Source organism: Nyctibius grandis, chromosome 5, assembly GCF_013368605.1.
Source record: "Nyctibius grandis isolate bNycGra1 chromosome 5, bNycGra1.pri, whole genome shotgun sequence".
Taxonomy (NCBI): domain Eukaryota; kingdom Metazoa; phylum Chordata; class Aves; order Nyctibiiformes; family Nyctibiidae; genus Nyctibius; species Nyctibius grandis.
The window spans coordinates 17,901,252-17,914,898 of NC_090662.1; the positions used below are offsets into that span (position 1 = coordinate 17,901,252).

Genomic DNA, 13,647 nt, shown 5'->3' on the forward strand with positions numbered 1-13,647 from the left:
ATTAGTTTTGAACAAAGCAAAGTAGTGAAATTTAAAATTCGCTGTATACAACTTGGAACATTGGTAGTCATTGTTGGTATGGAAGTAAACACTTTGGCCACTTTGGAAGGGTGTTGTCTGTTTCCGTTTTTTACCTTTTTTAAATTAGAGTCACTGGAAACATTTGCTTAAACTAATTAGGAACAAAGTGACCAGCTGTAATAACAGATGAACCATTAAAATGACTGTGTCCAGTGGGAAAATGCATAGAAATTTCAGTCTTATGTGCAAGACTATGCTACTGATAGTCTGGTAGAACTTTGTTATGGTCTTCTGTCCTCAACTAGAAGGGTAATTTGATAGTTTTAGTCTTCGCAAGTCACTAAGAATCACAGAGAACCTGTGACAAAGGAAATAGGATACAAGACAGAATTACTACCTGTAATCTCATTCTGAGTCCAAGTTTACAACATAGGAATATTTTCAATTTTTCTATTTTGTGGCAGTTGGAGGCAAATCAAATTTTGTGACAAATTTCCATCCCCTTTTTATTCCTTGTATCATTATCAGTGAATTTGCTTTGAGTAGTTACTTAAGCAGTTTTCACTGAGTGCCTGATGCACTTATGTTGTGAGAGAGTTTTGTGTCACTTTGTAAATAAAACTAAAATAATTTGAATTGAATTATTTGCTTCGTAAATGTTATGCAATATATGAAGATCTTGAATGCTGGATATTTTCCACTTGAGTTTATACTTCTGTGACTTGAGTGCTGGAAATGCCAGTAACACCTTTAGACCACTGTCTGTGTTTTGCACCTGTATAATTTCTGAATGATAAAAGTTGGGAATGAAGAAATTTCTTATCTTTGCATTTTTTATATATTCCACTTTAGATTTTTTTAATATATTTTATATATATGTATAATTTACTAGATTTTTACATTCTTGGCTTGTATCAATACTCAATACCACTTTTAATGTGAGATGAGAAATGACATAAATAATTGTAATTGAGTTTTTTAAACAGTGTTGAAGTACTCATAGAATAGATGCATTATCATCTAGCCTCTAATATTCTAGCCTCTCATGTGCAGGTGTAGTGCACAGTGATCAGAAGACTTGCCATGTGGTAACCTGCTCTGGAATACAATCTTCGATCCCTTACCTTTTGCTTAAAAAAAAAAAAAAAAAAAAGCAATTGCAGTAGACTTCCAAATTTGCCTCTTCCCTTTCAAGAACTGCCTATTGAAATGGTTTAATTTTTATTTTTTAATCTTCTTTTTTCCCTAATACTCTAGGAAATTACGTCTTAAGGGTAAAGCTCCAAAAACATTGTGCTTATGTCTCTACTTGTTCAACTGGGAAATGACAATTCATGTCTGACTCTCTTTTATTTGCTTTCAGGTAACATTGCTTTCCTTCCTAATTGAAACAGAAGTTTCATTCCTTGACTATATTAAAGGCGGGTATGTGATTGGCAACAAACCTTTCTTGTTTTCACAGTCTCATTGTAATTCACTAATAATTTGTATATGTGCTTTGCATATGATGACTCTAGGTAGTATCTATAAAGAGATGTATTGTATCCTCATTTTAGAGGCTGTACATAAAACCTGCAGATAGTTATTGATGTAAGTTAAGTTATGGAACTTCGCTTGCAATGTTGGAATAGGTGTTCGTGCTAAAGCACTGAGATTGAGTAATGACCTCTGATCAGCCAGTGAAAATTGTATTAACCAAAAGGGAATTATCTGTATACTATTAAATTAATAAAGTGCTGTTATATTTCTTCTGATTGCACTGACTTTTGATGTATTTAATATTGGCATTTATTTAGAGCCTTTCCCCTTCAAAAGCATTTTTTCAAAACTAATTATGTAAAATTATATGTAAAATACTAATTATGTAAAAACCATGTTCAATTTCTCATTTATCGTCATTTTCCCAAAAGGGAAGTAGAGACAGAAGCATCAAATGGCTCACCCTAGAACGTGCCTGGAAATGCATAGAATCTCAGAAATTCCTGGCTCTTAACCTCCCTGTCAGAACACAATTCAAACAAGTGACTTTTTGTGCCAGTCTTCAACCAGGCTTCAGCTGAAATAAAAAAGAAGTCTGTGCTGTGTTTTGGCAGTAGCAATATAGGGCTTTGCCTTCGTTCCCATCAGTGGTAATCCTACAGATGAGAATGTGCTTAAGCTTTATTCCTAACACATTCATCATTGAAGTTCATTAAGTTAAAGTGACGCCCCCAGTCATAATTGTTAGCTACAGAGAAACTGTCAGTAAGCTATCTCGACTGCCATTGCATTCAAGGTTTTGAAAAACTGCATCCTGAGGTTGTACTCTGTATTGAGCTGATGACTTGTAGAGGGAATGGATCACTGTTAAGATGTACTCCAAGCTGTTGACCCTAACCCATGGGCTGCTGCAGGGTGTGATTTTTTTCTCTCTCAGAGACTAACAGCCTCGTTGATGTTTCAGTTCTCCCAAACAGTTAAATTTTAAAGTTAGAAAATCCAAATTCACTGCTGTTCGATCTCCATCCAACAAAATAAGTATTTTCACTAAGGGTGAATTCAGTCTGTTACGTATCTCAAAACACTGTGTCTTTTGGCTCATTAAGATTAAACCTGATGAGAATATTTTATGCATAATACTTAAAAATGAGAATGCTTAATTAGGGTTTTTAACATGGATGTTGACATATTCTCTTTAAAGTTCTTGTTCAGTATCTTTGGAGAAATTTGTCATTTGACTTGCTCGTTTGCTTGCTCTTTGATGGCTGAACATATTTTCTCATTTGGATAGCATGCAGAGCCTCTGCCACATTTGATTTGATTGTTTGATATTACAATGTTGTGTGGTATACACAACTGGTTATGGGTGACCTTCAGAGGGAGTTGTATAGGCCAATCATTGCAGCGTGTAAGTAGTGGGACACAGTAGTGGAGGGAAGGGGCTGTGTGTCAGGGAGGGAAGGCTTTCCCTCCCCAGGATGGCTGGGGAGCTGGGAGTGGAACTGGGTAGCATGGCTGACAGGGCAGGGTCTCACCAGCCAGGGCCCAGTCGCACAGTACATGGGCAAAGCAAGCAGGGCAGGCCCAGAGGTGGTGGCCAGGCTCAATTAAGAGTCCTGATCATCAGGGAAGTTTGTGGTGATGAGGCAGACCGAGGTCAGGCTGGGCAGACAAATCACAGATCTGGGTCAAGATCAGGTCCAGCAATTGCCAGGCAGGCCTGTAGTGGACAAGGCAGGGAGGTCAAGCTGGGAAGTCAGTCCATGGGTCAGTGGAGTCCATGGCCAGGCATGGGCTTGACTGAGCTGGCGACCCATACTCCTCTGGTGTAGCTCAGGCAGGGACTGAAGGCTGAGCTGAAATAGGGCTCCTGAGCCAATGGTGGGGAGTGTGGTGGAGGGCCGAGGTGAGTCTATTTAGGGCCATTAAAAGGCTTTTTAGTATACTCAAGACCCCTACACTTTGTTTCAGGATGCTTCTGGACTGCAAACTGTCAAGATTGTCTAGAGCTGCTATCCTTTACCTCCAGTTCAGTTCAGTTAACTGGAAACACTGCTGCTGGAATACTTCTTGTCTATGTTTGCACTCTTTGGATCCCACAGTTTCTCCTCAGAGGGGATTTAAATTCCATTGCTGACTGCATTAGAATCTGTTACAGTTCAGCAAAGGTAAAACTTCCTCATATACGTCAGGCACACTGTCAAGGCACTACTGCATCTTTATCATCTGAAAAATGTTAGCTCTAGATGCTATAGAGAATTCTATCAGCACGTTTGCTTGACAAGCTGTTCCTGAGGCACCTAGATTGCCGTGTTACTTCTATGTTTCTGAGTCCATTTCCAATGATCAGTATGGCTTGTTGTGCCTGCTTTGAATCGCTGTGAGTAACAGCTACTTGAGATAACAGAAGAGTACTTGGAGCATCAAGGTTCTGGATGTGATTTCTGTATGAACAGTCATGGGCAATCTGTTGTGGAGCCCTTCTGATTTGTGAAAGTATTCTGTTTTTAGTAGAGAATCCTAGAGTTTGAGAGAAACAGGTCACTTCATTAGGACTGTTGTTGCCTTTCTCAGGAATGTTCCTGTTGTGTGCTTTAACATAAGTAGAAAATGGCAATCCATCCACATTTACCAAAAGTTTGTATTTAATGAAGTGTATGTATACACAGATGGATGAAGAAACGGTTTTACCTCTAGTGTAGCTGTTCGTTCTTTGAAGTGTGTTGTACATACATGCCACAATCATCTTATTCCCCATTCATTCAAAATTCACCTCTACAACAAGAGTGTTTATAGGGAACTGAGGAATTAATTTTTATATCTAAATTTGGAAAGAAAAGAACATAGTGGGTGCATATGTAATGTTTTTTAGGGTGTTTTATCACATTTCTCACTCAGATGTTACAATACAAGTTAATAAACCTAACTATGTACATTCTGTAGACAAGTAATAGAAATTTTGAATACAAATAATACTTTATTGTTCTTATTGATATTTTGTATATATACCTGTAAGTGCAAGTCACAGAAGACTTGTGATATTAGTAATTACTGCTTAAGCTTTTTTCCTCTCATGTATAAAAAGAGTATAATTCAGTAGAATGCTCTGTGCTTAACAATACAAGTCACACACAGAATCAACCAGGTTGGAAGAGACCTCAGGGATCATTGAGTCCAACCGTTGCCCTTACACCACCCTGTCAACTAGACCATGGCACTAAGTGCCATGTCCAGTCTTTTCTTAAACACATCCAGAGATGGTGACTCCACCACCTCCCTGGGCAGCCCATTCCAATGTCTAATAACCCTTTCTGTAAAGAAATTCTTCCTGATGTCCAACCTGAACCTCCCCTGGCGAAGCTTGAGGCTGTGCCCTCTTGTCCTATCGCTAGTTGCCTGGGAGAAGAGGCCAACTCCCACTTCACTACAACCTCCCTTCAGGTAGTTGGAGACTGCAATAAGGTCACCTCTGAGCCTCCTCTTCTCCAGGCTAAACAACCCCAGCTCCCTCAGCCGTTCCTCATAGGTCAGACCCTCCAGACCCTTCACCAGCTTGGTTGCCCTCCTCTGGACTTGCTCCAACACCTCAACATCTTTCTTGAAGTGCGGGGCCCAGAACTGAACACAGTACTCAAGGTGCGGCCTCCCCAGTGCCAAGTAGAGAGGGACGATCACTTCCCTAGACCGGCTGGCTACACTATTCCTAATAGAGGCCAGGATGCCATTGGCCTTCTTGGCCACCTGGGCACACTGCTGGCTCGTGTTTAGCCGGCTGTCGATCAGCACCCCCAGGTCTCTTTCCACCGGTCCGCTTTCTAACCACTCTTCCCCCAGCCTGTAGAGCTGCATGGGGTTGTTGTGGCCAAAGTGTAAGACCCGGCACTTGTTCTTGTTGAACTTCATGCCATTGGTCTCGGCCCATCTATCTAACCTGTCCAAATCCCTCTGTAGGGCCTTCCTACCCTCCAGCATATCAACACTCCCACCCAGCTTGGTGTCATCTGCAAATTTGCTGAGGGTGCACTCAATCCCTACATCTAGATCATCTATAAAGATATTGAACAGCACCGGTCCCAGAACTGAGCCCTGGGGGACACCGCTAGTGACCGGCCGCCAGTTGGACTTTGCCCCATTCACCACCACTCTCTGGGCTCGGCCATCCAGCCAGTTTTTAACCCATTTAAGAGTCCACCCATCCAAGCCCCAGGCAGCCAGTTTGTCTAGGAGGATGCTGTGGGAGACAGTGTCGAATGCCTTACTGAAGTCTAGATAGACTACAAGCAGTAATACTTATCATTTAATTATTTTATATAGAATCTTGTTTAGTGATTCATACAATCATTTCTGTGTACATGCCAGTGAAAACTGTGGAAGTACTTGTATAAAATATTACCTTTCTTTCTGCAACCTATACAGTTTTGTTATTTGTGAACATGACCAGGAGGCTGAGATTCGGAGTCATTTTCTTGGCTTCTCTCTTCCTTCCTTTGTCTCATTTAATACTACATAGAATCATAGAATGTTAGGGATTGGAAGGGACCTCTGGAGATCATCGAGTCCAACCCCCTGCCAGAGCAGGACCAATCTAGGGCAGGTTACACAGGAATGCATCCAGATGGGTCTTGAAAGTCTCCAGAGAAGGAGACTCCACAACCTCTCTGGGGAGCTTGTTCCAGTGCTCTGTAACCCTTACAGTAAAGAAGTTCTTCCTCATGCTGAGGTTGAACTTCCTGTGCTGTAGCTTGCATCCATTGCCCCTTGTCCTATCGCAGGGCACAAGTGAAAAGAGGTCACACCTTTCCTCTTGACACCCAGCCCTCATATATTTATACACATTAATCAGATCCCCTCTCAGTCTTCTCTTCTCCAGACTAAAAAGCTCCAGGTCTCTCAACCTTTCCTCATAAGGCAGGTGTTCCAGTCCCTTAATCATCCTCGTAGCCCTCCGTTGGACTCTCTCCAGTAGATCTCTGTCCCTCTTGAACTGGGGAGCCCAGAACTGAATGCAATACTTCAGGTGCGGTCTCACCAGGGTAGAGTAGAGGGGGAGGAGGACCTCCCTCGATCTGCTGTACACACTCTTCTTAATACACCCCAGGTTACCATTGGCCTTCTTGGCCACAAGGGCACATTGCTGTCCCATGGATAACTTAGTATCCACCAGGACTCCAAGGTCCTTCTCCACAGAGCTGCTCTCTAGCAGATCGCCTCCTAACCTGTACTTGTGCATTTTATTACTCCTTCCCAGGTGCGGGACTCTGCACTTATTCTCGTTGTACCTCATTAGGTTCCTCTTTGCCCAGCTCTCCGGTCTGTCCAAATCACACCGAATGGCCGCACAGCCTTCAGGTGTATCAGCCAAACCTCCCAGCTTCGTATCATCAGCAAACTTGCTGAGAAGACACTCTGTCCCTTCATCAAGGTCGTTGATGAAGATGTTGAACAGGACTGGACCCAGCACTGATCCTTGGGGACTCCACTAGTTACAGGTCTCCAGCTGGACTTGGCACCATTGATTACCACTCTGTGGGCTCTATTGTGTAGCCAGTTCTTAATCCATCTCACTGTCTGTTCTTCTACCTCACACTTCCAGAGTTTGCTCACAAGGATGTCATGGGAAACTGTGTCAAACGCCTTGCTAAGGTCAAGGTAGACTATATCCACTGGTCTCATTGCATCTACCCATTCAGTCATGACATCATAGAATGCTATCAGGTTAGTCAAGCATGATTTCCCCTTGGTAAATCCATGCTGACTACTCCTGATAACCTTCTTCTCTTCCATGTGCTTGGAGATGACCTCCAGAATCAGCTGCTCCATCATTTTCCAGGGATGGAGGTGAGGCTGACTGGTCTGTAGTTTGCTGGATCTTCCTTCTTGCCTTTTTTGAAGACTGGAGTGACACTGGCTTTCCTCCAGTCCTCAGGCACCTCTCCTGTTTGCCACGATCTTGCGAAAATGATGGAGAGCGGTAGAGCAACAACATCAGCCAGTTCTCTCAACACTCTTGGGTGCATCTCATCGGGACCCATGGACTTGTGTGTGTTCAATTTCTGTAACTGATCACTAACCCAGTCTTCACTGACTGGTAGAGAGTCTTCCCTCCTCCAGGCTTCCCCCCGCCCCCGCCTAGAGGAGGGAAGACTCTCCACTAGTCAGTGAAGACTGGGTTAGTGAAAACATATCAGTTGCATAACATATCAGTTGCAGTTCAGTTGACAGATTTTGAAGGAAGGGGGAAGAGAAGATTTCATCATTAATCAGTCTGTTTTCCCATCAAGTATGTCCTCCAAAATTGTTTTTTTAGTTCCCTGTTTTTCTTCCATTTAGTTAGGCAAGAGGAAGAAAACACTGATTCTGCAATAGTCACAATATTGGCTCTTCTATAAATGGATGCTTATGAAATTCTTCATGTTCAGAACTTTCATTGTAATTGATTTGAGGTGTCTAGAACTAATGCTGATTTAATGGAAATCTTGACAGCTTTAACTGTGACAAATTGGGATTACAGTATTGATTTCATTTATGTTTTGAGTCTGCATCTGTTTAATTGGGATATTCCATTATAAGTATCATCAATATGACTGTTGTTCTTTTAAAGAGCTTTGAAGAATGAAATAGAAGTTTGTCTGTTCCGTTTACTACATAACACTGGATTTTATAGCAGTATGGCAGGAAAGAGGTGGATGTCTCTTTTGTATCTGAATAGATATCTGAATATTACATCAAGTGGTGCCATCTCAGTAGCTGGCTTTTCCTTACCTCCTGATACTTAGACACGTATTTTGCCACACTGACCTTCCCACATTTAAAATAGGGTTATTGTGCTAAAAGTTAACGTGTAGTTCAAAATCTTATTTCTCCTGCCACTGAACAAGTAATAACATATTCCTATCAAAACACCTCCAAATATTGAATAAGCTCAGGAATGTAAGGGATATGGCCTTGAAGAGGAATGCAATTGAAATTATCCTGGTTTACAGGAGCTCTGTTTTTGTCTGGAAGAGAGACTAGGAGCCAAAAAGCTGCAAGACTTAGCAGACAGAAAGAATATTTCTGTGCAGAAGTTTCTAGCCTGTTTGACTTTAATTAGAGGAGGGAGTGAGCTAACAAGTTACTGTAGGCATTTGTAAATCAATAACATTCAGGAGCTGAATCCTTCTGCAACACAAAAATATTGTCATCTCTTCAGATTAGTGGAAGATAAGAGGAAATGTTTCTCCCCATCGTGTTAAAAGCCTTAGCTTCATTCAGGCTGTTGGAAATGAACATCCACATGTTCTTTGGATTCTAAGGGCTTTGGAAAGACATTTTTGACTGAACTGTATTGAGTCATTGATGGTCAAAATGGAAGTTTAGAACTCCTTTCATGAGAGCTATTTTCATCCAACCAGTACACCATCTAATGTATTGTCATGCATATTTGATGTTCAAAGGAGACCTGGTGTGAGATACAGTTATGAAGCAAGGCCTGCCATAGCTACATATTTTGGAGGCTTCCATATATTTCTTGTATCCTTGGAAAATCATAACGAGTAATAAGACTATATAAGAGGAAGATCTTGTAAAGCTTTTATCAGAAAAATCTTCTTTATGTTGATACTGCGTGTGGCCAAACAAGCATCTGCACAGGGAAATTATAAAATAACTGTCACTGGGGAATTAAATGCCGTGGAGAGGATACAGCCTCTTGGTAGTGTTTGTTACTCTATTAGCTCCATTTGTAGACTTCTGCGCAGTAAGTGGTCCTAAAACCTTCAGCAACTCCCCCTGCTAACGGACCAGCTGGTCGTCACTCCAAAGCCACAGGAGAAAATTCATGTTTCCTTCCAATGTGCTGTTTAAAAAAACCCTAATCATTACAAATGTTATCAAGCCTAGTCAAAAGCTACATCCAGGCTTAGTTTGTTCCCTTATGTATATCAGTGCTGATAGAGCTCTTATTAAAAGATAACAGGTTTCGCCTTGCACTCCCAAAGAAACAAACAAAATGGCTGCTCTGTGGTTGTGAGGTGAAGATTACTGTTCCTTTTAAGATACTTTCTTGATTTCTCGTCATAGTATAGGGTAAACTCACTTGTCCAGGTATCAAATAGATCCTTTCTTTCTATACCAACTAAATTCTGGCAGAGTAGTAGTGATCTATCTAGCTCTGAATCCATAAGGCACATTGCTGTGCTTGGATATTCTACCTGAGTTCTCCCTTGGGACACGACATTCAGCAACTCAGCCTGCCTAGCCATGTGTCAATGTTTTAGTGGCTTTTGGGCAATGCCTCATGACCTTGCAACATCAATGAGGTAACGAGTGTCATGAGCTTTTAATGTAGCTCCTTGGAGAACTATACAGCTGGAAAAGCAGGGACACAGCCTTAGCCAAAGAATTTCCTCATCAGAAACAATAGGTTTTGTTGTCTTGATGTGTTTTAAAATTTGCATCATTTAATCAGGCACCTAAATTTGTCTCAAATACTTCAATTTTATATGCTTTTTAAAATTTTGAGCATCCTTATTCTGAATTAATGATTTTTCAGCTAATGTCCCTTACGCAAAATACAGTAATCAATAATCTCATTAAAAAACACATTATTGTTGATGAAGGTTAGTATGTTAATAAGAGTAACCTAATAATGTGCACTTGATGCAACTTAAGAATTAGTCTGTTAAAAAGAAATGAAACATGTAATAAAATAAAAACGGGACAGTGGACTTTCAGGTATATTCATTACATTTAATTTGGTTCCAGAATAACATGTGTTACCATGAAAACACTTCTTAAAATGTCATCCAGATTAATTTTCCAGTCATCCCATTTGGCTTTCAAAGTAGTTGTATCTGATGTTTTCATGACACACAGCTTCTAAATTAGCCTTCCTGGATTAATTTTTTAGTTATAGCTGCTCGATTTTTTCAGTCCTGGTGAAACCATGGAGAAATCAATACTTTTTCATAATAATCTTTCACACAAAATATGCATGTTCACAATGTTACAGCTGCTTTTGAAAATACTTTCTCCAGTGGTACTAATCTGAAGTTGAATTGTTTGAGCTTGAAAGACACAGTTTTGTGCTCAAAAAAGATTTAATTACATTTTGATAATTTTGACTACAAGGGTTGGCCTTTATTTTGTTACCTTTTTGCAATTTATTACTCCTTTCCTCAGAGGACACCAGTGCTTTGTGTAACTTAGGCTTCTATGTCTCGTTTCCATGATATCATATTCAGAAGGATGTTTCTGATATAGAATCATAGAATCATTTAGGTTGGAAAAGACCTTTAAGTTCATTGAGTCCAACCGTAAACCTAACACTGCCAAGTCCACCACTAAACCGTGTCCTAAGCACCACATCTTGCACGTCTTTTAAATACCTCCAGGGATGGTGACTCCACCACTTCCCTGGGCAGCCTGTTCCAAAGCTTGACAGCCCTTTCGGTGAAGAAATTTTTCCTGATATCCAATCTAAACCTCCCCTGGCACAACTTGAGGCCATTTCCTCTCGTCCTATCACTTGTTACTTGGGAGAAGAGACCAACACCCACCTCGCTACAACCTCCTTTCAGGTAGTTGTAGAGAGCGATAAGGTCTCTCCTCAGCCTCCTTTTCTCCATACGTATGTAGTATGATATATGAAAGAAAATGGTCATTGAAAACATAGGGCAATTACAGTGCAGGTACCCTCTAACAGAGTTTGTTCTGGCTTTCCTGGTCCTCTGTAAGACATGAATGATGTTCTCTGTGGTCATGAGTCCTTAATACAAAGTGATAGCTGCATTAAGAGTGGGATCCAATTTCTTGAACTATATAGGCATTTAATGCCATTTTAGGCTTCCAAAAATTTCTGTGGTGTACTAAGTACACTGAGGGCTCTAAAATAACATTAGGAGCCTATATTTAGGAAACTGAATTCTAATCTATGTACAGTCATCTATAAATGGTTGAAATTAAGTAATTGGTTTAAGTTCTTGCATGTTTTTCTGTAGCAGTGTCTGGGAAATGTACATATGGATGGAAATAAATTCTAGAGATGTTGACACCAGATTTGATCTTATTTTATGTCCTGATTTTTCTAGTTGTCAAATTGGCAGATACTGTCATATACATATTCTTCCACTTGGACGAAAGTCATAGTCCAGATTACATTAGATTGTAAATAGGACAGGGAGTTTTTCTAGTTTACCAGATGGTTTTCAGTTGTCTGGAGCAGTATATATTTAATACAGATACACCGCTTTGAGGAATACTTCAGAAACTGATGCTGTCAGTCATTACCTGTAGCCACATGAAAATTGGCTTTGTTTTTTTTTGCCGTTAGATATAGTTTTAATATTTTTTCTTTTACTTTTGTTATCCGTTTTCCTTTTTAATCTTCTTTTACTGTGCTTTCTCTTGTTTCTGTCTTGAATTCAGAATCCACAAAACTCTGTTTCTTCTTACCAACTAGATCAGAATAGCTGATCCAGGAAATTAGTTTATAAATGAGTTTTGCTGTTCTTATGCAGAGGAAAAGCTGTTTGAGGTTTTTTTTCTCAGTGACACATTCTTCAGCACGCTGAAGGATTTCTGTACTTGATGTACCTGACACGTAATGCTTGGAGGAGTCTTGCTTTACTCTTCACATTGCACTACACAAAAGCCCTTAGAATTTAAGTACCGGGAGATTATAGCCCAAAAGCAGTTTTGCTTAGCAGTGCCAATAAGGACTCTTAAGCATAAATCTAGAAAAGGTATTATATTAGACTTTGTTGTTGTTGTTTTTCTTAACCTGTTCTCCTTGGAGGAAGACAACTTTTCTGCACACTATAGTGGTGGTGGTAGAAAACTAGTTGGCATGCACTTCTTAGGATCTTTCTTCTTACAACTAACTGACAGTGCCAGAGGACATTGTGATTAAGAAGCCACAGGCCTGACATTTGGGTACAGATCAAACAAAATCTGACTTGTCATGCCATTAAAAATTTTTGGGTGAAACCGCATAAAGCAGAATGCAGAAGTATTGGCAGAAAACTTCTCTCATAAAGCTTAGGTCTCTGAATTTTTCAGACACTGTGGCAGGTTTCACTGTCTTTTTTGTTCAAGTCCATATAGAGGCCACAACGTTTTTACACATATTCCAGGCTGACCATGTTCCAGGGAACTACATGACTCTTCTTGATACTTCGATAGGCTTTTACCACTTTTTGGAGACAGAGTCCACCCATAACCTAGCTTAGTTTGTGTTAGCCTTGATCAGTATGATAAAGTGATTCCATGTGAATTTTTTTTCATACCCAGCTTTTTATGAACTGGGTATTTTCTCTGGGCACATGAGGTTGTTTGAGCAGTAAACCCCCTACTGCAAGGTCAGATGTCAAATTGTTGATGTTTAATCTAAATGTGCGTGAGTTAAATCTGTTCAGTAACTTTCAAAGAGCTTTGATCTTTGCTAATTTGATCATTAAGTTAATGGTTGCACACACTAAGAGGCAGAAATTTGAAGGAAGATGTAAAAGACTCAATCTGAGCAAAAAGTCAATTTTCAAATTCATGCAAACTCTTTTTCATGATAGAGTCTTACTAGCTAAGAGATTATCTCCAGAACGACAGTATTTAGTCCTGAAGGAAGCTGTGGAACAGAACTGCATTTAATTGGATTGTCACTCTGTAAAAATCTATTAATGATTAATTTTTCTGACACTAACTCTGTGCTAACAATTGATCCATGCACGATAATTACTTTATTTAGCTGCTGCTCCAAGTACAGATCTTTATATTCCTGCTTCCAGATTTTACTTTTGTCTTCCAAGAATTACTTTGGTATGCTCACTCAAAGTATTGACTATGTTCACATGAATGAAATCCACTGCTAAAAACTATGGTATCCTGTCTAAAGTTTTTATGCGGAGCATGATTTCAAACATGTTCTGAATGAAGACGCAGTTTCAGTGTTAAGAAGAGCAGATTAGTAAAACCCTATTTCCCTTGTCAAAGTCTTCCATGACTAGGGCTAAAATATGTCCAAGGAAAAATTGGTATTACTGTTGAAAATGAATTAATAATGTTTATAGATCTTAATAACCTTATTAACAATTCAGAATTTTTCATAAACAATGAAAAAAGGAGGATTGGGTAAAGTAACTGTTTTCAGTGTGTTAATAAAATAGTGTTGTG

At 39.9% G+C, this 13,647-nt stretch overlaps 1 protein-coding gene across 5 annotated transcripts in view; it reads left to right on the forward strand.

The window, feature by feature from the left end:
• The window catches only part of CPNE8 (copine 8), a 106,789-nt gene that overhangs the window by 70,423 nt on the left and 22,719 nt on the right, over positions 1–13,647 (forward strand). For 3 of the 5 annotated variants that reach the window (XM_068401191.1, XM_068401186.1, XM_068401187.1), the window contains one exon: positions 1,385–1,446. The exons of the other annotated variants lie outside the window; for them this stretch is intronic. In XM_068401191.1, coding sequence (XP_068257292.1) covers positions 1,385–1,446 — 62 coding nt within the window. The remainder of the gene's footprint in view (positions 1–1,384; positions 1,447–13,647) is intronic. 5 annotated transcript variants of the gene reach the window in all.